The sequence below is a fragment of the Centruroides sculpturatus genome, unplaced genomic scaffold, assembly GCF_000671375.1.
Source record: "Centruroides sculpturatus isolate CEXI.00-Female unplaced genomic scaffold, Cexi_2.0 scaffold254, whole genome shotgun sequence".
Classification (NCBI taxonomy): Eukaryota; Metazoa; Arthropoda; class Arachnida; order Scorpiones; family Buthidae; genus Centruroides; species Centruroides sculpturatus.
In genome coordinates this window covers 673,194-699,187 of record NW_019384488.1, presented here as the reverse complement: position 1 = coordinate 699,187, position 25,994 = coordinate 673,194, and the positions used below count along the sequence as shown (strand labels likewise).

The following is a 25,994-nucleotide window of genomic DNA, read 5'->3' as shown; positions in this document are numbered from 1 at the left end:
ATATATTTATTTATTTATTTATTATGTATACTATATATATAGTATCAATATAATAAGAATAATATCAGTTATTTAATTATTTACACTAATTTATAATTATGAAATACTGAAAAAATAATGAAAATTTATTATATTTTTAGGAAAATTGAAATAAGACAAATTAATTCAAAATTAGCAGATATTTCCAATAAGATAACGTCAATAGACAGACTGACAAGTAAAATTGATTTCATAAGGTTGTCTTTAGACTTGGTTAATAGCAAACTCGATAACAGTAAAAGAAGAATAGAAGAGACCGAAAATAATGTAAAACGAATTTCTGAAATTTGTTTTGGAAATGAAGTAAGTTTAGCAACATTCAATTAATACTTATATGATTAATAAATAAAAATTTTAAGAGTTAATTCAACATCATTACTACATAATGATGTTGAATTAACTCTTAATTGATTCTAGGAATTTCGCCTTTTGTAACTGTAGATAGCGGTCGATTAACAACATTTTAGTAATATTTCTCTCATTAAAATCATTATGTTAACTGTTAATACTATTTTTCTTCAGAAAATGATCGGTTGAGATTCATTAAAGATAAAAATCTGCACAATGGGCAATGGGTGTCGATACTCGACGCACTGTTCGATGATATTTCGAAGGGAGAAGATCTGCTCGCTGCACGATCTTCCGCACCGAAACCCGACTTGCTTCTCCCGCAAGCGTTGATGGAGGGCAATTCGCAGGCGTCGAAGGAGGACAACACAAAATTTCTTTCCAGACACAGAAAGGAGATTGATATCTCGCCAGTTAGTACATTCAGACATATGTCCTCTCTTAGGAATTCTGACTATAGCGCCCCTTCAACTCTCTCGGACCTCCCCACATTGCCAGCACCTGTTAAACAATAATGTTAGCTTTTCCAACATGGGCTGCCCTCCACGCTTCAAAATCTCAGCCGTAATTTCGTCAAACCGGTTGCCTACCATTCTTTAGGCTCTTAATCGCAAGCTCCACTTCCCAAAGAGTAATATCACCAGTGTCCACCCGAAGCTCATCCTGTGTATCCTCAATATCGAAATCGTATATGATGGTCTGTTCCGCTCGATTAAATGTTTCCTGAAAATGTTCCATCTATCTCTTGTTCTGTTCATCTTGATCGATCAGAAGCTCCCCTTTTTGTCTTTTATTGGAACGCTGGAGTTACTCCTCATCCCGGTCACTTCATTGACTATGCGATATAAGGTCTTGGAGTCATTCCGGTCGGAAGCCTCCTGAGCTTCAGCGCCCTTTCGTTCTAACCATTCCTTCTTGTCTTACCGACAGCTTTTCTTTACATGTCTATCCAACTCGGTGTATCTTTGGCTCAGTTCTATTCTATTCAAATTTGAATAGAATAGACGGTTTAAAATGTTAGGCTTCATTAGCTATTAACTGTTTGAGCCCGGATGCAAAAGGAGGAGGGTTGGGCGTTGGATTAGCAAACCGTCCCTGTAAAAATTATGAGTGCTACAGAAAACAGCAATAAAAAATTTTGGTAGGTCCGGATATATCAGACATCTCTCAATAAGTGACGGGCACGACTATATTGTTAGAGGCAAAGTATGATGTTCAGGGGCAAGCCACTATCAATTTGAAGTGGAGAGCGTATATTACAAATTAATTAAATATGATAAAAAATTGCAGCCCGGCATTGCGACGATGTCACAATAAATAATTGCTCGTTTTTACTTTTAATTCTTCCTGACCTGTATGTAGTAAGAGGGTCTTTTTAGCAAGCCTACTATTGATTCGACCAGTTCGATTGCAATATTACTGGTCAATTTCTTAATTTAGGCAGAGATTTAAACAATAGGCCTACTAATTCTGAAAAATGTTCAAATCAATCACTTCGTAAAACGATGGCTTAATCAGTTATATATTCCTTTTTAAATATATTGAACTTACTTATTTTCATTATGATTGTAGAAAGAAATCCAGAACGAGAGATCATCAAGTCAAAAATTGATAGAAAGTAATTTATCCAATAAAATAGATCATTACGGAAACAAAATGCTAAAAGAACAACAAAATATGAAAAATTCGAGCGGTCATCAAACGCTATTATTATACGAGATTCAAAACATTACCGTTTCGGGATTAAATAAGATGCTTACGAAATTGGAAACTCTTCTTGTATCGTTCAATCAACAAATCCATCTTTTCACGGGAATATCATCAAAAGCAAAAGATTTATTAACAAGATCGATCGAACACGAATCGCAATTAATTGATCTGGAAGAAAAGCTTACGGAGAATGAAAATTGGTTTAAAAAATCAGATGAAAATTTAAAGACTCGTTTCCTTCAGTTATGGTCGAATATCTCTCTTGTTTTAAACGAGAAGAAAGGAGATTTATCTCAGAGAGCACTTTTTCGTTTAACCAGAACCATTAATCAAACCGAAGAAATTATTAACCTGATCACCGAAATGGGAGGATTACTAGAACCAAAAGTTATCCACGTTACGCGTTTATCTGAGATGATCAGCAAAAATTTAAAAGATAAAACTTCCGAAGATATTTCGTCCATCGCTAACAATTTAACTACGTCGTTACAGGCATTAAGAGATACCGCTCCGTCCATGATGTTAGCACTGTCTGTAAATGCGAATTCTCTTCTGAAAAATTTAATAAATTTGAAAAACTTGGATGGTAATAAATCTCGATGCGAAACGGATGCTATAGAAGAGATACGCAAACATCACGCAGAAATGTCAAAATTCATAAGCGATACAAAAGAAAATATAGAAACACGAGACGAAAACGCCGAAAAAATATGGGACGAAGTAATGAAAAAATTGCAGAATATTCCTCAAAAAATTTCGGAAGTCGACGACGGAAATGCTCTGCAAAAATTGCAAGAGATTAGCAGAGAAATTAAAGAGTGTAGAGCTATCTTGAATAAATTCAGTTTTGATACCACATTTGGGTAGTATTTTCGGTTTTTTACGACTAGAAGAAAACTTCGCCGTCATTTAAAGACATCGAACTGTTCTGATCCCACAAAATTCCTCCGATTGCAAAACGGATTGCATTAATTCTATAATAAAAATATCACAAATCAGAAGAAGTCTCAGAATTTCTAACTTCGAGAACTGGTGCCTAATATCCATTCCAAAATTTGAAGTGTTACTTTGCAAACAATAAGTTATTATTAATTATCTCAAACAAGTTTTGAAACGTAATGAAAATCTTATTTTAAAAACGTTTTAAGTACTGTATTATTTTAATGTGAGAATATAAAATATTATCTTAAAAGTTAGTCTAAAAGATGGTCTGCTTTTCTTAATTTAGAAAACTAGCTAATGTATATAATAATTCATAAAATAAATGTATGAAAATTGCATGTTCTGTTTGAATAAGCTTACATCAATATATTGTAACTTGTCGATTTTTCATTTAATTAAATTTTTTACAATTTTGTTATTTTCAAATAATGTAACAATATTCAATTTTAATAAATGAAATATTTTGCTTACGTCTTTTGTTTCGATATAAATATAATTTACAATTAAAAAAACTACGCACGAAACATAACAATGTAAAATATAATTAATAAAATATACCATTTACACGCAATTAAATATTATAAACAAATACGAGTTGTATACGCGGACAGAATACGTAATAAATATTTAAAAAAATAAAATGTCTAATGCTCGTCTTTATCTATTTCACATAAATTTTAAAATCACTGAAAAATATATTTTTCTATAAAAATATTTCTAAAATTACCCTTAATATAATATTGTTTTTCTATAGATTTCCCCTTTTCTACTAACTTTTTTACCAGTCTGAATCGTCATTTCCTGGAACTTTATCGGCACTTCCTGCTGAAATATTTAAATCGCTATTATCGCTGGGAAAATCCGTATCTCCCGATCTTTTACTAGAACCATTCTGGTCTATATCAATATTTTCAGACATTTCTACCTTACTCGCTGGTTCCGCGATTTCAAACGTCATTCCTTTCACCTCTTTTTCTTCGGATTTCAATTCCGAAGGCAATTCGGCTTCTTTACTATCGGATATTTTATTTAACTCCGAATCTGCATTTAAAGACTTAATAGAATCGATGTTTTCGATAGTGTGCTGGGGAGAGCTGCCTTTGCTAAATTGGTTATCATCATTTTCAATTTTATGAATAGGACTTACATCAGAATTTTCTTTTTTGTCATTCTGAGATACATTAGACCCTAAAGATATTTCCTTAACCGCTTCTTCGGTTTCTTTCGTTTCCTTCCATTTAGCATCGAGATCGATAATGTAAGAAGAAAATTGGTATGTTTTCTCTGGACTTACATCGTGAATTTTTTCTGATACTTCTGCTTGCTTTATATCAGTTCTGTTTGACTCCTGCTGTGAAAAATTTTCTTGGACTGACTTTTCATTTGATTTTTTCAAACTTAAAACTACTTCCGATGAACTTTCGTTTCTTTTTGATATTTCAGTCATTTCTTTTTGTTTCTCAGTACTTTCTACATCGATTGCATCTTTGATTGACTCTTCAGTTTCGATTGGCGATTCTTGTTTCTCGACAAAATTTGATTTTGTTTCGATTTTTGTTGAAGTGTCTTCATTTTCGACTTTTTTCATTTTATTTAAAACTTTGTCACTTACTTTCTTAGTAAGTACGTGAATACTCTCATCTATTCGATTGTCTCTATCCTTTTCTTCTATAAATTTTAATTTATCCTCTGAACTTTGTAACTGTGACGAATTAGCATTCAAAGTAAAAGATTTAAAATTTTTCTGCATTAAATCAATTTTTGTAGCTGTTGAAGTTTTTGGAATAATTATAGGAGAACTAGCATATATTGATGACAACTGAATATTTTCGGTTAAATGTCTCGTTTTATACTCATTCTTATAACTTCTTAAGTGTGAATAGGAATTAAACTTACGAATATTTGGAAAAGATGAATATTCCGTATCAAACAGAGAATTGAGAGACGATGGCATGGTCAAGTATAAATTTGCATTTGCCTGTAAATGTTCTCCGTATTTCTTTTCTAATGCTTCTGCTTCGTTTTGAAGATGATCGATTCGTTTTCTCGCTTCTGAGATAAATTTAAATGATTTTTCTTTATCAAAGTTGTGACTTTTATATAAACGATACGGATTCGAATGCTGCAATTTAAATGTATGATGATAGTCACCTTGAACCGATGAAGGTAATGCCTGATCTGTATCATCGGATTTTTTCCAAGATGGTATCGTAAATACATTTGATGGTTTCGAAAGTGCATAAGTCGCATTGGATTGTGTCTGAGTAGATGGTATACTGTCGGCAGTCCTTACATTTTGCATTAGTTTTACTTGTAAGTTTTGTACTGAATTTTTGAGATCTTGAATCTCCTCCTGTTGTTCATCATTCCTAAAAAATATTAATAACTTTATTAATTGAATTTATACATTAACTACAATTAATCTATATTTATAATTTGCTGAACATTATTATAACAAATTCAGCGAGTTCTCTTTTTTTATGTAGTTTTTTGTGATTTTAAAGTTATACACATTTTGACGTTGATATTTTATTTATGAAAAAAATTTGAAATTACTTAATCTAATGACAACTTCAAAAATATATAAAATAAAATATCTCAGAAATGCAAAAAGTGTGGAAGAAACTGTCTCTCAGTTCTGCAATAAATACAGAAGCTTTATAATCATTAACACAATTACACAGCTATTATGTATGGTATCAAACGACTTGAACATTGGCCTGAGCAATGAAAAGAAAATTTGAATGAATGTTGTAGTAGTAAGAAGAAGAAAAAACCAGCATCAACTTCATCAGTAATCAATTTCTGTAAAGTCACTGACTTAAATATAAAAGACTAAAAAAACTTTCATCATTATGAATGCTTATTTTCTTTGAAGATTACTTTAAAGAAATATGGAAAAAAAACGTCATCTATATTAATATAATAAAGAGGTAATGTTTGTATGTTAGTTTGTATGCAGCAGGTAATCTCCAAAACTACTCATCCGATTTCAAAAATTCTTTCACCAATATTTAGAATGGAACCTCAGGGTGGACATAGGCTGTCGAACACATGTCGAAATTACCCCATTGGAGGGAGAGGGACAAGATTAAGGCTTACTGTGAAAAACTTGGCTTTTATTATACTATTTTAGATGCGGGTTTTTGCGTTTTTGATTGCGTTTTAATAGGGTACGTCAAGAGAATGTACACTAAGAAGAAATTTTTCGAAAAATTTCCCCCCAGGGGGGAAGTGTTATACATTTATAATAGATACATTTTTAGCCACAACAAGGCGTGGCGGGGTCTGCTAGTTGTTAGATAATGGTGATGTTAGAATGTGCTAAACCTTGCCAAAAATTACCACATGAAAAGAGATAAAGATAAACAATTCGAGATTGAATGTATTCAATTTTAATAGATATTATTATTTTAAAACACTTTTTTACGATAAAATAAATAAATGAAAATGTTTTATTATTAATTAATGTGGTCATTTTTGGAGGTTACAGAACAGAACCTAATTTAGATAAGGTATTTGGGGAAAGTAACATTCAGTATGAAGTATAATTTATTCAGAATTTAATTCGAAATGATAAGATTAGTCATGTAAATAGCATAACATATTGGCAGAAAATCTGTATGACTAAATACTATTGAGGACCCCTTGTTTAGCAGTGTAGTGAACCTTTGAATGAACTCATGTGTGGTTTAACCAACAATTATTTGGAACTTTGACCAATTGTTTCTTCATCTTGTTAATGAATCCCTGGCTTGATTTTGCATACCACCATTAGCATAAACCAGTCCTTTATGTCAGGTCAAAACTGTTCAATTATATGAAATTAAAGTTTATTTGGCTGATCGTTTGGCTTTGCTTGCTTGTGACATACAAAAAATGTAGACTTTGTTGTTTGGGTAGTTCGTTTGAATATAAGGAACCACTCTCTTCTCAATGCACTTGGTTATATTAATATTTGTCCTGGCTTATGGCTCCTTTTGATTCCACAAATGGTTATTTTGACCTGACTGTAAGACAGGTTGGCAACTTTTTCCAAATTTTGCAATCTTTTCTTGTCATTGGGGATTTCTCCCTTTTTTAAAAAGAAAATTGTAGGATGAGAAGGCAGAATCCAATTACTATTATTATTATAGTATATCTACCATTATTAATTTTTTAACCCTAAACCACCCACACTTGGGAATCACTGTACTAAATAATAAAAAAATAAATGTTGTTTTTCATTATCATTTACTGTATATTACTGGTATCATTTCATTACTTGTGCTTAATTAAATCCAGTTTCAAGTATTGCATAGTAATTCTTATTGTCCATGATTACATTGAGTGTGAAAGGAGCATTTTCAGTGTCTTTGAAGAGAATGACCAACTGCTACTAATGCCTCCATTCTTGATCTGGGTTCATTTCTGATGCAGACTTTGCCTTCTCACCAGATATCTCATGTCAAGCACTATTCTTTTCATAGTTTGTCTGCTACTCCATATCTTTTGGTCAATGATTTGAAACTGAGACCAACTTTGATATTGAGAGTTTGCTTTAGGCTGTGCTTATCTTTGTTGTCCAATTGCACTTTTGGTGCCCTAAACTCAGCTTTCTACTAACATCACAACTTTTTTTCTTGTCTTTTCAGGATCTTGTAAACTCACCTCTGCTTGAAACCATCGGTCACAAAATGATTAATGATGTCAGATTTTTTATATCTAGATGAAATTCACAAAAAAGGTTTACTTTTTACCAACTGTTTTTCTATTTATCTCCAATCACTGTAATAATTCTGAAGAAGATGACTACATATTTAATATCAATTGAAAGCAGATGAATTCCATGTTCTAATCTACAAATTCATTCTACTCTTGCACTTCATCATGATACAAAAATGCATTAAAAATTACACACATTTTTTCTGAACAACATACATTTGAATTGGAAAACACCTTTTTATTTTTTTGCATAAGGTTTTTCTCTACAGGTTCTTCAGAATGCATATATTACACAAAAAGAGACCTCACTGTATATAAAAATATTATTTTTTCTAGAATTAATTACCAATTAAGTGTTTTTTGTTATTGTTTCATTGTTTTATAGAAATTATTTAAGGCTGTTTATAGTTCCAACAGCAGCATAGAGTTTCAAGGTTGTCAGCTGCTGCTGGAGTTCACAAGAATATCATCCAGTTTATAGTCAAACTCTGGCTAATGATTAACTCAGCACAGCATAGCATTGGCATCAAATTGCAAAGTTGGAGTCACTAGACAGAAGCATGCCTCTATAGTTTGACATCTAGCAGAGCAGAGAACAGCAAATGTAGCAGAACTCTGCTATTGCAGTCATGCTGCTGTTGGATTGTAAACTGACTCTTACACTTGTTAAAGCTGTTTAATACTTTACAATACTTTTACATATTCAATAACTATCAAAACATAATTTACATCAATCTTAATTTAAAAAAAGTTTATCTTTAATTTAGATTTAACAATACAGTACAATTAACACTATCCAATAACAGTTATTTTGATTAAAGATAACTTTGTTTTAATAAGCTAATAATTTTTCACATATTTTAAGAAATGAGCTAATTTAATCTTTTTACATTACAAATAAGTATTTAAGAAGTTAAAGTATTAGAAAATTTTTTAATACAACTGAATCAAACTAATTTTTGTTATTGTTAATGTTTTGAACTAAATTTATAAGAATTACACCTCAATTTAATAATTTTAATCTTATAGAAATATAAAACATTTTCTTAATAAGCATATTACCTTGTAACAAATTTATTGTGCAAATTTTCAAGTTTTTTCTCTAATAAAGTTTGTTGTTCTTTCCAAAGATTTTCAACAACAGTTTCTTTATTAGAAGAATTTTGAATGCTTTTCTGAAAATGTAAAAATATAATTTAAGATAATTTTGCATTTCATAAATAATACATGAAATAGTTTTAATGATAATTTATTTTTATTAAATACACAGTATTAATCATAAGAGATTATAAAATGCTAAAGAATGTTTTAATTAATATTATACAATTCCAGATCAGACATGCAAACATACTTTTTTAGCACAAATTTTCAAAAATTTGACAACAGGGGAAAGAAATAAAATTGCAATAAAATCTCAAACTCAAAAATAAAATATCCTGAGAATATTATAAGTTTTTCTAAAAATTTTTTATTTTATTAAGTTATCTAAAACTTAGATTTCTTTCAATGTTATCTAACACAAAAGTATCTAAGGTTTTTGCACAAACAAATAATTGGTTATGCACTTTATACATACTACATGTAAAGTTAGATGTGTACAGTTACCTATTTTTTCATCTCTCATAGTTTTCAGTTTTTACATAGAATTGATGTTATTGTGTACAGCAATATTTCTATAGCTTTCAGTTATAGTTTCTTACATTTTCAACTTGAAAAGGTTTTATTTTGTATTTAATTTTTAATTTGAAATTACCACTAGTCATATATTTGTTTGATATAACTTTCAGAAATATTATTCTACAAAAAATGTATGAGTGATATGTTTATAAGACTAGTACAAAAAATGTACTAGTCTTGTGTAAACAAAGACATACATAATGTCTATGTTTACACAAGATTTTGACCATTTCTACTGGACTAGTAGCCTGGGACGCCCCCTAGTGGGCGTTATTTACAAATTTCCATGAGGCACGGTTCCTTTGACTTTTTTGTTCCTATCAATATGCTGTACAGCTCTGTTAAAGTCCCAATGCTAAGATTTACCCTCCGAATGAAGAGGTGGTGACCTCCCCAAACTGTAGCCCCTGTGTGAACAATAAAGTCAAAGGAACCATACCCCTACTCGCGACCCTTCGAGAGATATAAGCCCCTGAAATAATAAATTCCTATTACAAATATACTGAATTATTTATATTGTTATATTGACCAAATAATAATTTATGGGCCAAATGAATAATAATAATTAAAATTGTTAATTTGAATGTTTGAAATATGACACACGATAGGGGTGCCTCTAGTGTCCGTTATCAAACGGTTATGCGGACAGACACCTGTTGAATGGGTTATATATATAGATTATATTCATTTATATTGTTATAAATGTTTAAAACAAAATTAAATGTTCATGGTAATGATTACAATGTGTTTTTCTTTTATATGAAATAAAGATTTATTTTATATCAATGCTATATTTTCAAATAAATGTAAGAGATATTTGTCAAACAAAGCATGCAGATATTTTTTGTTTTTAGTTTCAAATTTTTCTTTTCTTCAATAAAATTTAGCAGAAGACAATGGCATTATTATAAAAAATCTAATACTATGTCTTCATTTCTTATAGAAATGAATTATAAAACAATTTTCACACTTATACTAAAATTAAAAAAATATTAGAAAAATAATTTATAATTAATACTTAAAAGTTATATTTAATTATTAAATTGTTTTCAGTATTGAATTGGGTGGGTCTCAATATTCTCAAAAATATCTTTTTTGTATTCATGCAATGAGTTAGTCTTTTCTAGAGAGTGGAAATGTATGATTGCTGTAATTTGTAGAAAAACATTGAAAAGCTACTTTTTGTAACAATAAAAATATTTTTCATGTCTCTAGCCAGTAAGTAGTTTAAATTTATTTTGCTATATTTGTAAAATTGATCACTTAGCCACCTTCATATGGTTTAAGTGTTTGCCAGGACACATAAATAGCCAGACAATGTGATGACATGCATTTACTCCAGTTGTGATACATGATGCTTTTCACATCAGAAGTATAGATCCATATGCTTTGCAAATGCCCTGCTACTCATCCAACTGACATTCAATACATAATTTTCTTGTGTCTGAAATATAAAGCAGAAAGAAGGCTTCTGGCAGGCACCCTGGCTGACGTTGGCTTTCTCTGGCCTTGCCAGATGAAAGATTTCCTTACCAATCATAGGAATCTCCAGGCTTTTCAAACCTTCATCAGGGCAACAGACATCTTAAAGTCCGATAGGTAACTGACCCTCGTGGTAACAATCAACTCGGGCTTGGCATCTGTGAAAGTCTGCTCTGGGACTATGTGTCTCTGGCTGCCCCTAATATTGTCTGTACCTCACAGCATTGCAGGGTAGTTGTACACAGGCATAAATTGTGGCACCGTTCTTTGTTTTAAGATGTTTGGTGTCTTAACCACCCTTTGGTCATGCACCACCGGACCTGAAGGAACAATGTCATTGTCCCTGGTCCCTTCACAGGAGAATTTGTCGCTCACGTTTTTGTACCCTCCAAGGTCATGGAGGTTCTCTCCCCCTTGATAGGGGATGTACTGTACATATGCATTTGTTTGTGCAATGAGTAAATCTAGGGGGGGGTGCTGGAGGCAGGGTATTGAATGGTGACTAAAGGCAAAATTGGGGTCACTGAAAGCCATTCCCTTTCCTCTGTTAAACTGATAAGAGGAAACATTGCGTTTAATGGTTTCCAGATGTTGAGAACAATGTATGGTAAGGGCACAGCACAAAGTGTAAGATTCATAGAAAAGTTTTCCTAAGAATATTTCCAATCCTTTCTCACACAAGAGAAAATGGGTTAGGGGCGCTGGGTATAACTATATGGAACAAAGGGGGCGGTGGATCGAAAAAGTTTGGGAATTACTGTTCTAATCCTTTAGTAAATGTAAATGACATTCAATGCCTGGGTTTATCCATCTAGGCAAGCCTCCAGATCATGTAAAAGTTGCCTTATTACTGTTTCATTTATTCAATAATCTGATGAGGGCTTGTATATGAAAACATGTAATGAAGTTTAAATAAATGTTTCTGATGCTGTTGTGAGTATTTTCATGAGATGAAAATACAAGAAATCATTAATTTTGGATATTCTTTATACCTTGTTAATAGTTATCAATTTGTATTATTTTGTACAGTTTTAAAACTCTTTTAAATTTTTGAATAAAAAAAAAAGTGAGAAATAATTGTTTTTCTTCAACATATTACATCTAGAAATAATCTGAAGATAAATTTAAATAATATCATCTAGTTAGAAACACTGTAATTGTAAATAATATAATCTTTATGATAATTAAAATTTTTTATTTTAACTTCATTCTATTTTTTCAAAAGTTAAATTATAATTGTATGAAATAAAACTAAGTTAACATTGATTTGTCTTTCTCTTGTGTAATATATTTTTACAAAAGGAACATTATAAAAGTTTTGTTTACTAACCTGTTCTTTCCACCACTGCTGAAAATTTTTATTATATGAGTTGAATAAATCTTGTCTTGTTTCATTTAATATTTCCATAAAGTGTTGTTTCACATTCTGCAGTTCTTTTTTTGTATACAACAATTCTGACTTAACAGTTGCATAATCAGCCATGGACTGAATTTTCTCTGACAAATGATGATTCTGTATAATTAAATTGTTTAAATTTAATAAAGTTTAGTTAAAAATCTTATAAAACATTTACATAAACAGTTACTAATTTTAAAATCATTTTAATTTTCAGCTAATTAAGAAACAAAATTCCCTAAAAATCTGAAAATTTGATTTTTGAATTTCATAAAATTTTTCACAACTGAATTAATATTTACATGACTTATTTCAAACCATGACATTTGAAAACAGATTTTCATAATTTAAAAAGTATAATAAATATTTTTTATCTAACAATAGATTTCTTTAAGTAAATAGTTCAGTACAAAAATAATTATCTATATATATATAAAAATAGACATGTTTGTGCCTATATTTCACTCTGCAGCCAAAACTACACATTGCACATGAATGGTGTTTGTGTGTGGTAGTAGCCAGAAGTCTCCCATCCTGCACTATGGTGGTTGCGTCTTGATAACTATAAGGGTGTGAAAGATATGGGGTTTGAAAGTGGTTGACTTCGAAAATGTGTGACGCTTCAATGAGAATGTTCCAGTTTTTTCTAGAAAGTTCCAGAATCTACAGGTAAAATTTGATACACAGTTAGGGTACATCATGAAAACACACACAAAGAAGGGATTTTTCGAAATTCCTCTGCGGGGGCGAGGGGGAGAGCATTAAGGCTTAACCTGAAGAACGGCTTCTACTGAACTATTTTAGATGCAATTTTTTTGTTTTTAATTACATTTAGTCTTCATTGAGTACTTAGGGGTATAAATTGACAACATTTCAGACATTGTGATAAATAGTTTTTATATATTTCAATTTTTTAACCAAATGTTCGAACCGTTTTAAATTCGAATTTCTTTTTGCATATTGGTTCAATTATAGAACGATTGCAAACATTCCAGAAAATTTATCGAATTAAAAACAGTTCGTTTGATTCTCAGCAATTATCATCATTCTCAGTGGTAGGTGTTAAATAACAATTACTATGGTTGTTGAAATATTGCATGTAAATAGGATTTGCTTGAAAAATCTGCACGAGTGAAGCCGCAGGTAACAGCTAGTTTCATATAGTGGTTACCATAATAAATAATTTGTCTGTTTTAAAAATTACACATTGTAAGGAACTGAGTCTGAGCTGTATTATTATTTAATTTTTATTTTGTTTTTTTATTCTGTTTTTGTTTGTGGTTTATGTTTAGTTAGGACAAAGGTTCCCTCACCACTCACCTTAGTAACGAAAAAAGAAACAAAAAGAGATGAAGGAAAAAACCAACTCACTGACTAGACAAAGCACTGTAGGGAAACTAACGCACACTTGCACTCACAGGTGGAAGTTGAAAGAAGTTCCGCAGAAAGAAGGGGGAACACCCCACATGCACAAAGTAGAGAACTCGCTATACCTTGATAAAATAAACATCCCAAATATGTAATAAAAAAGAATAATGTAAAAGAATTTAGCGAGAAATGTCGGAAACTAGGCTGCACAGGAAAAGACATGCAAATTTATTGTTAGAAGTTAATATGTAAATGTGGAGAGTGATTCCAGACATAATTGTGACGTCACATCAGAGTATAAAATGAGCATGTCCAGAGAAGACAAGCGAGGTGAGCCCCAACCAGGGATAGAGTGAGGTGAATTCCAGAGCGAGATTGGAAGCAAGTCTTGAGGATAGCAATAGGAATGGTTCAAAGGAAAAGTGGATAAAAGAAAAGGTTCCTAGTATTGAGGTGATGGATAGAATCGTAGTTCATAAGATTCCTTGTACATAGTTTAATTGATTGATATTGTTGAGTTCCAAGGGGAAATAGTTCATAAGTTATAGTAAGTAAATTGTATTATTTTTGTTGGATTTTTCGAATTGTTTCTTTTCAGTGAATAAATTGTTTTGATTCTTACTAATTTGTACATAGTGAATAATGAGTTAACATTAAATATTTAAGTTCCTTACTGACCCATGTACATAGTGATTTCCAGAGCATGCGTAAACCCAGGCCTGGCATACTAACCGCAAACCCAAGTACCTGTTAGGTTAACGGTTGTAAAGTTCGGCGATAGTCCTGAACGCCTTACTGGAACATAGTTCCGTGTCATATAAAAAACTCAAATAGTACTTTACAACATTAGTAGACTTATTTTCAAAGTATGAGAGAGAAAAACTCACTCTAAACTCTGTCTCATTTAAGTGAATTACAATGTTCTCACAGAAATAAGTGATGTTTAAGTTTATGTTTTCATTCAATTAGTAAAAAAAAATAATTTATCAAGTATGATTCTAATGAGGAACAATCTTTAAAGTTTTAATATGATCTGAAATCATTAATATTGTCTTATAAAGTATTATATAAAGGCCTAACCCATTAACAACTAAATTCATTCATAAAACCACTGTAACATCAGCACCATAGGCTAAAGTTGTTCAGGATTCACTGAAAGAACTTCACCTATGGATGAAGAACATGATAACCAAAGCATTTTTAGTGACAGCTGTGATATTTCAATCATGTGCAAATGTAGGTATTTATTGTAAGAAAGTGACAGCTAATAAAATTTTATGTATAATTCACTTTACATATTCTGCCCAATTTTTATGTTTATTAACGCTTTACATTTTTTGTTTTTCAAATAAAATTTATGTTCCTATAATTCATTTTTATTTATATGCAAAGTATATGAAATAAAATTTGATAACATGAAAAAAAAAACATCATTCTAACAAGATTTTTCATATGGATTATTTCATTATTTTCGTTGATTTCTTAAGTCCATAACCAATTTTCCATATATACAATGTATTTTTTACATGATGCTTGTTTACACTTAATTTCTGGGAACCAATCTATCGTGTAAAATCAGAATTAGGTGTATATATCTACAATAATCATCTATAGATATACCAATATGAATTATTTTGATTCCTAATATTGCATTTTTAAATTATTGAAACATTTGAATAATATATATATATAAAATAAATTTTAATGCTATTATCAAATGAAATTGATAATATGGTACATGAATAAAATTATATTTAAAAATAACTGCTTAATATTTTAAATTTAATAATGAAAATTATCTCTAAACAACAATCAACAGGAAAAATTAATTCAACCATCAATCTGAAAAATAATCTGAAACAATCATTAATAACTGTAACTACAGACAATATTTCTATAAACTTTGACAAGTGAAAAATACCTTGGTTCAGCAACTGATAACAAGTTTCAAATATTGCAATAGAAGAAATGCTTTAAAGAACTTTTTCTCCACTGTAAATTATTTATTTCCTTACTAGAATTACATATCAAAGATAAAGGGCAACCAATAGAGAATTAAAATCAAAAGTAAGTATTAGATATGATAAAGCAAAATAATTCCAATTTCTTTTATTTTCATAAATTTAAGTTTTTTTTTGTAATCATTAATGACTTCTTATCTCTCATCATCTTATCATTACATATCCTTAAATACAGTTATATCTATTTTCTTATACAATAATTTCTAAAAAGAAGTAAACTGAAAAATAATCCATCTAATTCATATTTCATTGTCATTTTAGTTAATCTACATTAATAATAAAGAGATGAAATTTTGAAATGGTGTTTTTACTTACTTGTTTTAAAACAACATGATATTTTTCTTCTAGAGATTTCAAAGATAATTCAAGATCAAAAAACTTTGGTTTAAGTTCCTCAAATTCATTCATAATTTTGTTTACTTGAATCTTTTCTTCTTTTAACCTAAACAAAAGTTTATAATGATAAGACAAATTATTTTAATTAAAATTAAAACATTCAAATAGAAAATAATATGAGATACAATTAAATTTTAATATCTAAGTATTAACTAGTATAATAAAAAATGTTATTAAATGAATATAAATTTACATTACAATAGTTATGATTGTATTTATTATTTCAGTTATTAATCTGTTCAATTGCAATTTCATACATTTGTTATAAATATGAAAACTATATCAAGAATTTGTTTCTATTTTCATTTCTAATTGAATTAAAATCTATGTAGCATTGAAATATAGATATAATATAATATAGATGAGTAAACTATATATAACTAACTATATCTTTAATAGTAAGGAAAAACTATGTTTATATAAACTCATTCAAATAAATAATACAAATGTAAGAAATTAAGGCTTAATCTAAAAATGTTATTTTCAATTTTCAACTTAAAAAAAAAATGAAATGTAAATAAAATAACAAATTATTTTAGCAATTCTGAAGTGATCTTAATATTTAAGAATTCTAGAATAATTTAATTCATTTTTGTTTCATTAAATTAAGTTTGCAAAAAATTAATTTTAAATTAAAATTAATTTTTTTTATAAATAACTTTTTATTAATAATATTTAATGGTAATTTTATTTTGTAATTAGATCAAAGTCTAAAAAATGTATATAAACTGATACTATTTAAAATATTATTATGCAAAACACTAAAAAAATAAATTTAAAGCCTGAACTAGCAGTAATATTGCTCATTTTTACACAAATGTCAATGTATATTAAATTGTTTCTATTATTATTTTCATAACAAATAAACAAGTATTCATATTTGCAAATGATCAATGAATTTAATTGGGGATGGATGTCTTTTGTCAGCTGACAGTTCCTAATTATGTATAAAATGACTAAATAAATAAAAAATAAATAAAAGTTACTTAAAATTATATATATATATATATATATACATATAGACAAACCTTTTACTATCATCGTGAATTTTTATTTCCAAGTCTTTTAGTTTCTCATATTTTTTCTCAATATTTCTTGATTTTTCAGATATATCTAAGTTTTCATCATCTCTAGAAGTTATCTGCAAAAGTCGTTTTTCTATTTCATATTCCTTAACCTGAAAAAATAAACAGGAATAAATTTTCATCGAGCCATATTTTTTTTTATTTAAATGTAGTATAAGTTTCAATTTCATAAAAATTAATTTTGTAAAAATGCTTATATGTGATGTAATCAAAATACATTGAGAATGATGGCATAATTATGAGACCTAACAACATAGCTTGAAGCCGACTAGATACAAAGTTACCTTGAAAATGTTCTTTGCATGAACTTTGAGTCAAATCTTCCCTGCTCACTTAAATTTTTTATAGCTGTTCTTTGTTCCTTCTTATATCAATGCTGTGTATTGTATTATTTACAACAGAAAAAAATTGTGCAATAAATTTACATTAGATTTTATCAAAAAATTGGCAAATCATATGAAGAAACATAGAAGAAATTGAAAAAGGTCTATGAAAACGCCTGAAACACCTAGATTCCTTACAGGCAAAAATACCAACTTTTCCAAATCTAAAAAAAGCAAGACAGAGAGATGAAGCAATATGAAGATGAATATGATAATAGTTTTCCAAATGTAAAAGAATTATGCATTATGAATAAGTTCCAGCAGCATATACATTCAACAAAGAGTATTACTGTCATGTTTTGTGGTTGTTAAGAAAATTCATTGCAAAAAGCCAGCATTGCACAGGACCAATGACTGATAACTTTACCAAGACAATGCACCTGCCCAAAAATCACAAGTTCAACAATTCAACTAGTCTAGTAATCATCATTTTCCTGAGACCTAGCCCCCCCATGACTTTCTTTTCTCTAAAATCAAACACCAATTAAAAGAAAAAACTTCAGGCTATTCAGGAGATACAACAGAATAAAATTTCTATTTCTCACTATTTCTGAACAAAACATGCTCCAGAAATGAAAATAGGCTGTGCATGTTGATTCAGAATAGTACTATTTCAAAGGACTTTAAGTTGGCAATTTGATATTCTTGTGAGTTTTTGTGTAAGAATGATACTTTTTTATCACGCCATATATCTTAATAATATATTTTATAATGCTTATTGCTTTAATGAATACATTTTTATTTATGAATAGCCTTTTACATTTCATTATATAATTAACTTTTTTATTTTTGTTAAATTTGTTAACTTCAATTATAATTTAATTAGTTTTATACATATTCTCTTGTATTGAAATCAAGTTTTATATATTTACAATTCTTATTTCAGTTTGGTTTTATTATTTTAAAATAATTTATGTATATTTTTATTTTGATATACATTTTAAAAAAACCTGAAAATACAGCCAAATTGCTTAGTATTTTATTCTTTAAATAGACTGTGTTAATAAAAATAATTCTCCAAATATTTCATTCAGTGAACAGCTTTTTAAATGATACTCTGTATATTTAAGAAATGTACTCGGGAGGAGGAGGAAGAGGGGGAAAAAAAAAAAAAAAAGGAAAATGTTAGAATTAAAATTAACAGTTAACAAAACACTGTAAATCAACTTTTATATCTTTCAACTTGCAAATTAAATTTTACATTGTTAAAGTTTTCTAATACACAAATTGAAATTATTTCTAAAATTAAATGAGATAAAACTATAAATATATTTCATTTTATTTCATTCAATTTTATGATTTTATTCAGAAAAATGAATTTTGTTTATACATTTATGTTGAAAGTGCAGTTTAAAAAACAAAAACATTGAAAATATAAAATTTAAACAGTTTAATAAATGCTCATAAGGGATGAGAACATTATGTTGCATCATCATAAAAGTTAAGCAACAATAAATGTACATATATACATGAGATTAATAAATAAAGTTTGAAAGAAAAATTATTTCAATATCATAAAGATATAAATAATTAATATTAATGTATCAACAATTTCACTGATAGATATAACCATGCACAAATCTATATATATATATATATATTATATATATAGATTTGTGATCCTTTTTGGACAGTTTTGTCTTCAATTTTATTTTATTAGAAATAATTCTCCATCGGATGAACTTTTACAGAAGAAATTTCTACATATATTGTCACCAGGGGGCAACTTCTCTAAACATCTACATTTTCGAGCGCTAATCTTTAGTAGATAAAAAGAAGAAGAAACCCCAAAAGAAGGTATGATGGAAGTAAGCAAGACAACTGTATGTCACCAGTTCCTTTTTCAGAAATTTTTTAAAATTTTAATTGGATGTGTTTTGTGTTTTTTAAAAGGACTTTTTGTAAACTTTACGGTGACAAGTAGCCTAAAAAGGAAGGTCAGTCGCTGAAAATGTTTTAGTCTTGGAACACAAGTAATAAATGGTGATCCTTTTTGGACAGTTTTGTCTTCAATTTTATTTTATTAGAAATAATTCTTGATCGGACGAACTTTTACAGGAGAAATAAATAACACAAAATAAATTGTAGCTATGTGTCGATTCCGCATGACATGTCCGAACATGTAAGCTGAACAATAGTGCGGGGAGTAATCAAGAGTTGCATGGCGCTCAAACAAAAGAGGAATCGGAGAGATTTGAAAATTGCGTAACTCCAGGTAGCATAAGTCAAGGTATTACTGTAATCGTATAATAGCATTCTGTAAATGTTATTTTATAGTAAGTGATGATGAGGTTAACTGATTAGGAAAAAATAACTCAGAGGCATGTTAACTGAAAAAGAAAAATCTATCTGATAAGGAGACCTCATAAGGTCTCCATGTCAGATAAAAAATACACATTTAATACAAAAAAAATACACATTTTTACTAGTAGATAAATAGATAAAATGTATAAGCTTGCGTGATTTTTGATTATTTAATTTATGTAAAAATTTCACATTTATTTGTAAAAAAAAAAATTCCATCAGCATGATTCAACCCCACAACCTCAAGAATGTTAAAGAGAAATGAAAATGCTGAACAACAAAATGTTTAATAAACATAGCTGGTAAAACTCGCTTATAAATCATTGGGATGTTTTAATGTCAATTTTCTCAAAAACACTTGAAAAGTGCGCTTTCTCCTTTTGCTTAATAAAGGTTCATATCAAGACTTATCCCACATACATTAGTCGGATCCATGACAGACATCTCATAAGGTCTCCTTGTGAGCCAATTTGTTGATAGTCTGTATTGAGTGAAGTCATTATTAAACTATTTATCTAAACTTTCCACGAGAAAAGAAAAGTTTAATTTTAAAATAATTAAAACTATAATTATATTCATATTATTATGAACGATGCTTGAACATACAAAGATTAGAGAAGCAACAGTGTGAACAGTGCTTGGTGTCATCTGTATTATATGCCTCCAGGATAAAGTTTCAGCATCCAAGATCATAACAAAACCATTGACTTGCATTACGTGCTCGTTCAATAGGATATCATGAAACATTAACTTGCACTTTATTATTGTTTTAAAATGAACTTTACAAGGATCCCAATTAGCTAATAAAAAGAAAAATCGAATAATTAAATTTTTTGAAAATAATTTTTACAACAAATATTAAAAATTTATTAAACTTTTTATAAGTTTTATTGATAGCTTGCATACGTACGGCATTTTGCAATTCCTATAACTCTTCCTTCCTGATCAGTCTGCTGAAGATATCCAATCATTTTCATATCCAAATATTCTTTTACAGCCAAAGGATTAAAATCTGTAAACATACTCGGATTTCTTTCTCTTGATGAATAGTAATTTCTTAATAATTTAACAGCTCTTTCTCTATCAAATTTCCTAGCTCTCAGGAAGCTCAAGAGGAACATGTCGTCCATACGGCAATTTATTTTCTCTTCTGCAAAATTTTTAAATTATAATTTTATTACGTATATATACTGCATGCTTTGTTGTAATTTGATTAAAATCATAACATATTATATATAAAAAATATAATAATGTTTTAATCTCTTCTTCAATTGGGCCTCATACCAAGCGTGGATTCATTCATGAAAGATGTTCTTAGAGTGAATCTATGAATTGTAACTGCTGATTTCTTGAAGAAAAATTCACAAAAAAACACATCAAACAATGATTAAAGTTTATTTTAAAATTTGTAAGACAATTATATAGTGACAGTTGTGTGAATAGATCTAAAGGTATCATCCTGCTGCTCTGGATAATTCAGATTCTAATCCACTCCAGATTGTCAAAACTGTGCTTTGAATCGGATATATTGTGCACTGCTTCTTATCTGATCATCCTATTGTGGCTCTGATAAAACTGACGATGTGCAAGGGAAAAATTCCTATTAGAGTAAGTGCAAACTTTGTGGGCAGGAAGACGAAGAGGATGAGTTGCATGGGACAAAATTCGTCTTACTTTTTCCAGGATGCGACATTCCCGCCCCTTAAATCGTAAAGATCACTAAGCAAGATCTCCAGCTGTCGAAACCACCCGCATTCTACCTTATTAACAGAAATAGAGTTTTCTTTTTTGAGGAGGAACATTACCGTTTGTGTCACGATTTCTTTTACCATTCCATATTTCACTTCACTTTTTCTATCCAAGTTATGAAGAATTGTAAAATTTACAGTGTTTTCATCTAATAATCGGCAACTTACGACCACTAATTCTTTATGGAGAACGTTATTTAAAAGTATAAACTTGTAACGATTTCTTGACAAATGATATATTTGATAACTAACTTTCTTACTGTAATCCTCGAACACATAGAGGAAACTGCTGATTTTGTATCTTTGTAATAACAATTGTTAATCTATTCCTTTATGTAATTTATTAAATAATAAATATAATTATAGAAAACTCCGATTGTATGAGCTACTGTTCAGAACAATAAAAGTTCTTTTACTGCTACTAGCGACATGACTAAGGTTGGTGTCACCCAGTGCTGTAACTCATGATGAAGAGGTTGACGACCTCGTTGTATGACTGAGAAAGACTTTGTGTTTTCTTAGCGACTAATTCGTATGCGAATCCCCCCTTAAGAAGAAGCGTGCATCTGTATAGGTGAAGAATGGAGAAGACACCCACCTCTTGTACAGAGGGCATGGTCTCGAAAAGCCGTGTTTCCGAGGCACCTAGTTTGCATAATCTCGCGGGACAAATTCCCTTAAATGCCCCATAAGTGTCCCTAACTGTCCAAAATTGCTATAAAACTGCCCAATTCGTGCTAGGGTCAAAGGTCAAGTAACTAAAATACACCGAAAACTACAGTTTCCTCCCTTCTAATTTACATAATTCCACATTCTTACTATCTTATTTACATTTTCTCTCGTATTTATATATGTAGAGATAGATTTCTTTTCGTAATAGACCATACAGAATCTTAGTAATGTATCTTAGTAATGTACAACCTGAAACACTACACAAAAATTTTATATTTATTTGGTGATACCCTACGTTTAATGACCCGAAAGAGGTCATACACAAACGAAATAAACTACACAAAAGGAAAGTGCTGAAAGTAAACAATATGTTAATTAGTTAGACCTACGATGATTACAACTGTACTGAACATATAAGCCTATAAGCGTTATTCTCTTGTCAATATTTAACTTTATACACGACTACGAAAGTTTATATCAGTCAAGTGATCTATAAGCTATCAATCTACAATCATATCAATATATATACCGATACATTAATCATTTAGAAAACAAGATATCATTTTATGTTTCTACAATACTATTGATTACAAGGTAATTAATTAATGTGAATTAGACAGCCTGATTCCTGACCGGTCAAGATGTTACACTTTCATAATGGGGGAATCCAGACAGGTCGAAAAGCCACAGAAACTTTACCACACTATTGTGGGACTGATCAAACTCATAATTGTTTTATTAAAAGGCCTTGTTTTCCTTCCTTTTAAGAAGTTTATAATGTTATTCTAACTTATTTATTACAGTAGAATCCCGGTTATTCGAGGTAATGTGAACTGATTCTCGGATAACCGAAAACGTATTAAAAATTACGATAACAAAGAATTTATACAGTGACACTTTTAAACCTCCTCTTAGTGAATTTATTCCTATAAAGAACACTAATACGTACAATAGTTTTATGAATAGTTATTGTAGTCAGGTAACAGAAACAAATCATTTTATAAGTGTTATTGCTTTGAATCTTTTAAGAATTACAGTATACGAAATGTATTCGTTTACAGGTTTGCCTCGGGTTTCTACTGTACTAAAATTAATACAAACAGCACAAACACTTTGCTCTAAATGTCAGAAGAATAGAACAAGATCAAGTTCTACTTAATTGTCGTATTAAAATAGACTTTCTTAGTTTAAAAGCAAATGTCTATCGACCTAACAGATAGTGTATCTCGACATTTTAAATTGTGGCATTCCTTGTTTATTCCCTTCACCCTTCATTTATTGTAAATATTTAATATTAATTACAAATTTGTTTGTATATAAAATAAGACTTACTGATAATTATATCCTTGAAACTTCGAATTTCTTTATCGTTCCACGTGTATTTGCTACTTTCATTTTCGGATCTATCTACAAACAATCCAAGAGTCATTCCTGTAATAGTTAAACTACTATATTATTAAACTTAAACACTCTATTTAATAATATTTATTAATAAAAACATTAAACATAAACGAAATTCTAAAACAAATGTTAGTTAGGTAGATTTACTAAAATATATTTGTGTAAATAACACAGAATTTCTGGAGGAATGACCTCCAGAAAAGCATTTTCAAGAAATGGGAATGATGGCTGGAAGAGAATATTTCTGTAACACTAATTCTTTTCCTATTAGCCATCTAGAAACCCATAAAATGGCAAAAGGTTTAATTTTAATAGTAGAGAGTTAAAAAATTGTCATTATCTCGAGATACAGTACACGATCCCCTATATTTCTCTATTATTCTGGCCTTTAATTACCAAAGTTTAATAGCAGTAATAGACTAAATAACACTGTGAAGTTTCAAAATTTTTTTTGGTTTATTCAGTCCTGAGGCATTAAGAAAAGTTGATGCCAACATAAACATATACATAGAATTTCCTAAAGGTTTTGTTTATATTTCTTAGCTTACATAGTCAAAAATGTCGAGTAATACCCGGGTGGAAAGTCAAAATTAGCTGGTCAATATAACAGCTGGGAAACTAAAACGATATTTCCTCAGGGTTTGTAGATTCACATGGTTCAGGATTACATTATAAAGAATAGAATTTTTAAAATAATGTATATGTAAATGAAATAAAAGTAAATGTATCCATGTATACGACGAGTGCTCGTTCTTATTAACGGACTTATTTTATATGAATTTGAATTAATTAAACTTAATATTGTTTAAAAGTAGCATTTAGATAATTAAAGTCTTAATATTTAACTAAATAAACTTAAAAATACTATAATTTACGAGTAATTCTTGAATTTTATTGCGTTACGGACGTATCTATATCTTATACTCGCAAACTCAATCATAATATTACATACAATTTTTTTTAATGAAGTCTTTTAAATATTTAAACTTCATACGTTTCAAAATATTAGAATTAATATTGATAATGATTTTAATATTTAAAAAAACATTACTATATACTAATTTAACCATGTATGAAAGAACAACAGAACAGTAAATACTTACTTGTTTCTATAGTGAATGTGTTAAAAGAGTATCTTTACTGATTTCATTATTTGTATCAATAGATAAACAGTTTGTACTTGTTATCTATTTGCATCCAAAGTTCAATAATACTGATTACTTTTTTTATATTGTATGACAGTTGTATTAAACCTTTAGAATTTTCCATAATTAATACAGAAATTTCATGATTGTAACAAATAAATTATCAATACATATAGTTTGTTTTTGCTCTTTTCTCCCTATGAGCTTTCTATCAAGCCTGTTGTGGTTTTAGCCTGTTGAAAAGGCTAAATTGAAAAGGATTCTGGATTCCCAGAGTATTAGGCTGATGCTTTAACCTCCTCAGGATAGTGTAAGTATAGTATATTATAATAAGAAAATGAATATGAGTATGCAGATATGATTTAATACTGTGGAATACTTTATAAAAGTCTTTGATTTCAGTAAGAATATCATAAAAATCTTAATATATTACATATAAAATATCTATATTAAGTTGAAAAATTAATGAAAAACAAAAAGGTTGTGAAAATTGTTTATTTTCTGATTGATACATGAGTTGTAAATTGGATTAGATTTTTCACTATCAACAAAAATATAAACTAGAAATGTCTTTGACACAGTTTATTGTATTTATTGACTTGAACTGATGCCAATTTATTTATTGTTTAAACACGAGGCACTAATGGGATTGTTGTCTTTTCACATCTTACCCGGAGATAATAGTAAAAAAAGGAGTAACTTACCATTATAAAAAGTTATATAAAATATCATACATTTGTTTTATATTTTATACAACAGTATCGTAATATAATAGTAAAATAAACACTTTTTAAGCTCTTTCTGTTCAGTGGAAACTAAGAAGGCCCTTTTTTGTGGCAAGCCTATTATTGTCCGGAGCTCTTCACATCAGGCAATACCACCCTTAAAAATTTCTTGGGAGGTTTTTGACCTTTCCGGATTCGATTCAGTGTCTCAGAGTGGTAGTTTAACACTTTAAACGCTCGGCAATCCGCCTTCTAAACATATACTCGCATGATCCCCGTATAACACTGTTGATTTTTCCGTTTTATATGAATTCCATGTTGTACGAGTCACTTAGATTTTACAAATACGTGAGCCGTTCACAGCCCAGCACACGTATTTGTAAAATCTAAGTGACTCGTACAACATGGAATTCATATAACATGGAATTATCAATAGTGTTATAGGGGG

The 25,994-nt window shown here is 29.4% G+C and overlaps 2 protein-coding genes across 3 annotated transcripts in view; one reads left to right on the top strand and one right to left on the bottom strand.

Moving 5' to 3' along the window:
- Positions 1-3,486, top strand: part of LOC111621676 — a 15,464-nt gene extending 11,978 nt beyond the window's left edge. The window contains exons 3-4 of the mRNA XM_023363882.1: positions 141-342; positions 1,960-3,486. Of these exons, the coding sequence (XP_023219650.1) occupies positions 141-342; positions 1,960-2,964 (1,207 nt within the window). The 3' untranslated portion in view covers positions 2,965-3,486. The remainder of the gene's footprint in view (positions 1-140; positions 343-1,959) is intronic.
- A 45-nt stretch (positions 3,487-3,531) lies between these two features.
- Positions 3,532-25,994, bottom strand: part of LOC111621675 (major antigen-like) — a 66,073-nt gene continuing 43,610 nt past the window's right edge. The window contains exons 3-7 of one of the 2 annotated variants that reach the window (XM_023363881.1): positions 17,112-17,260; positions 16,003-16,129; positions 12,233-12,415; positions 8,806-8,918; positions 3,532-5,408 (exon numbers count right to left, since the gene is read on the bottom strand). In XM_023363881.1, the coding sequence (XP_023219649.1) occupies positions 3,818-5,408; positions 8,806-8,918; positions 12,233-12,415; positions 16,003-16,129; positions 17,112-17,260 (2,163 nt within the window). In that variant the 3' untranslated portion in view covers positions 3,532-3,817. The remainder of the gene's footprint in view (positions 5,409-8,805; positions 8,919-12,232; positions 12,416-16,002; positions 16,130-17,111; positions 17,261-25,994) is intronic. The other variant, XM_023363880.1, reaches the window with a different exon arrangement.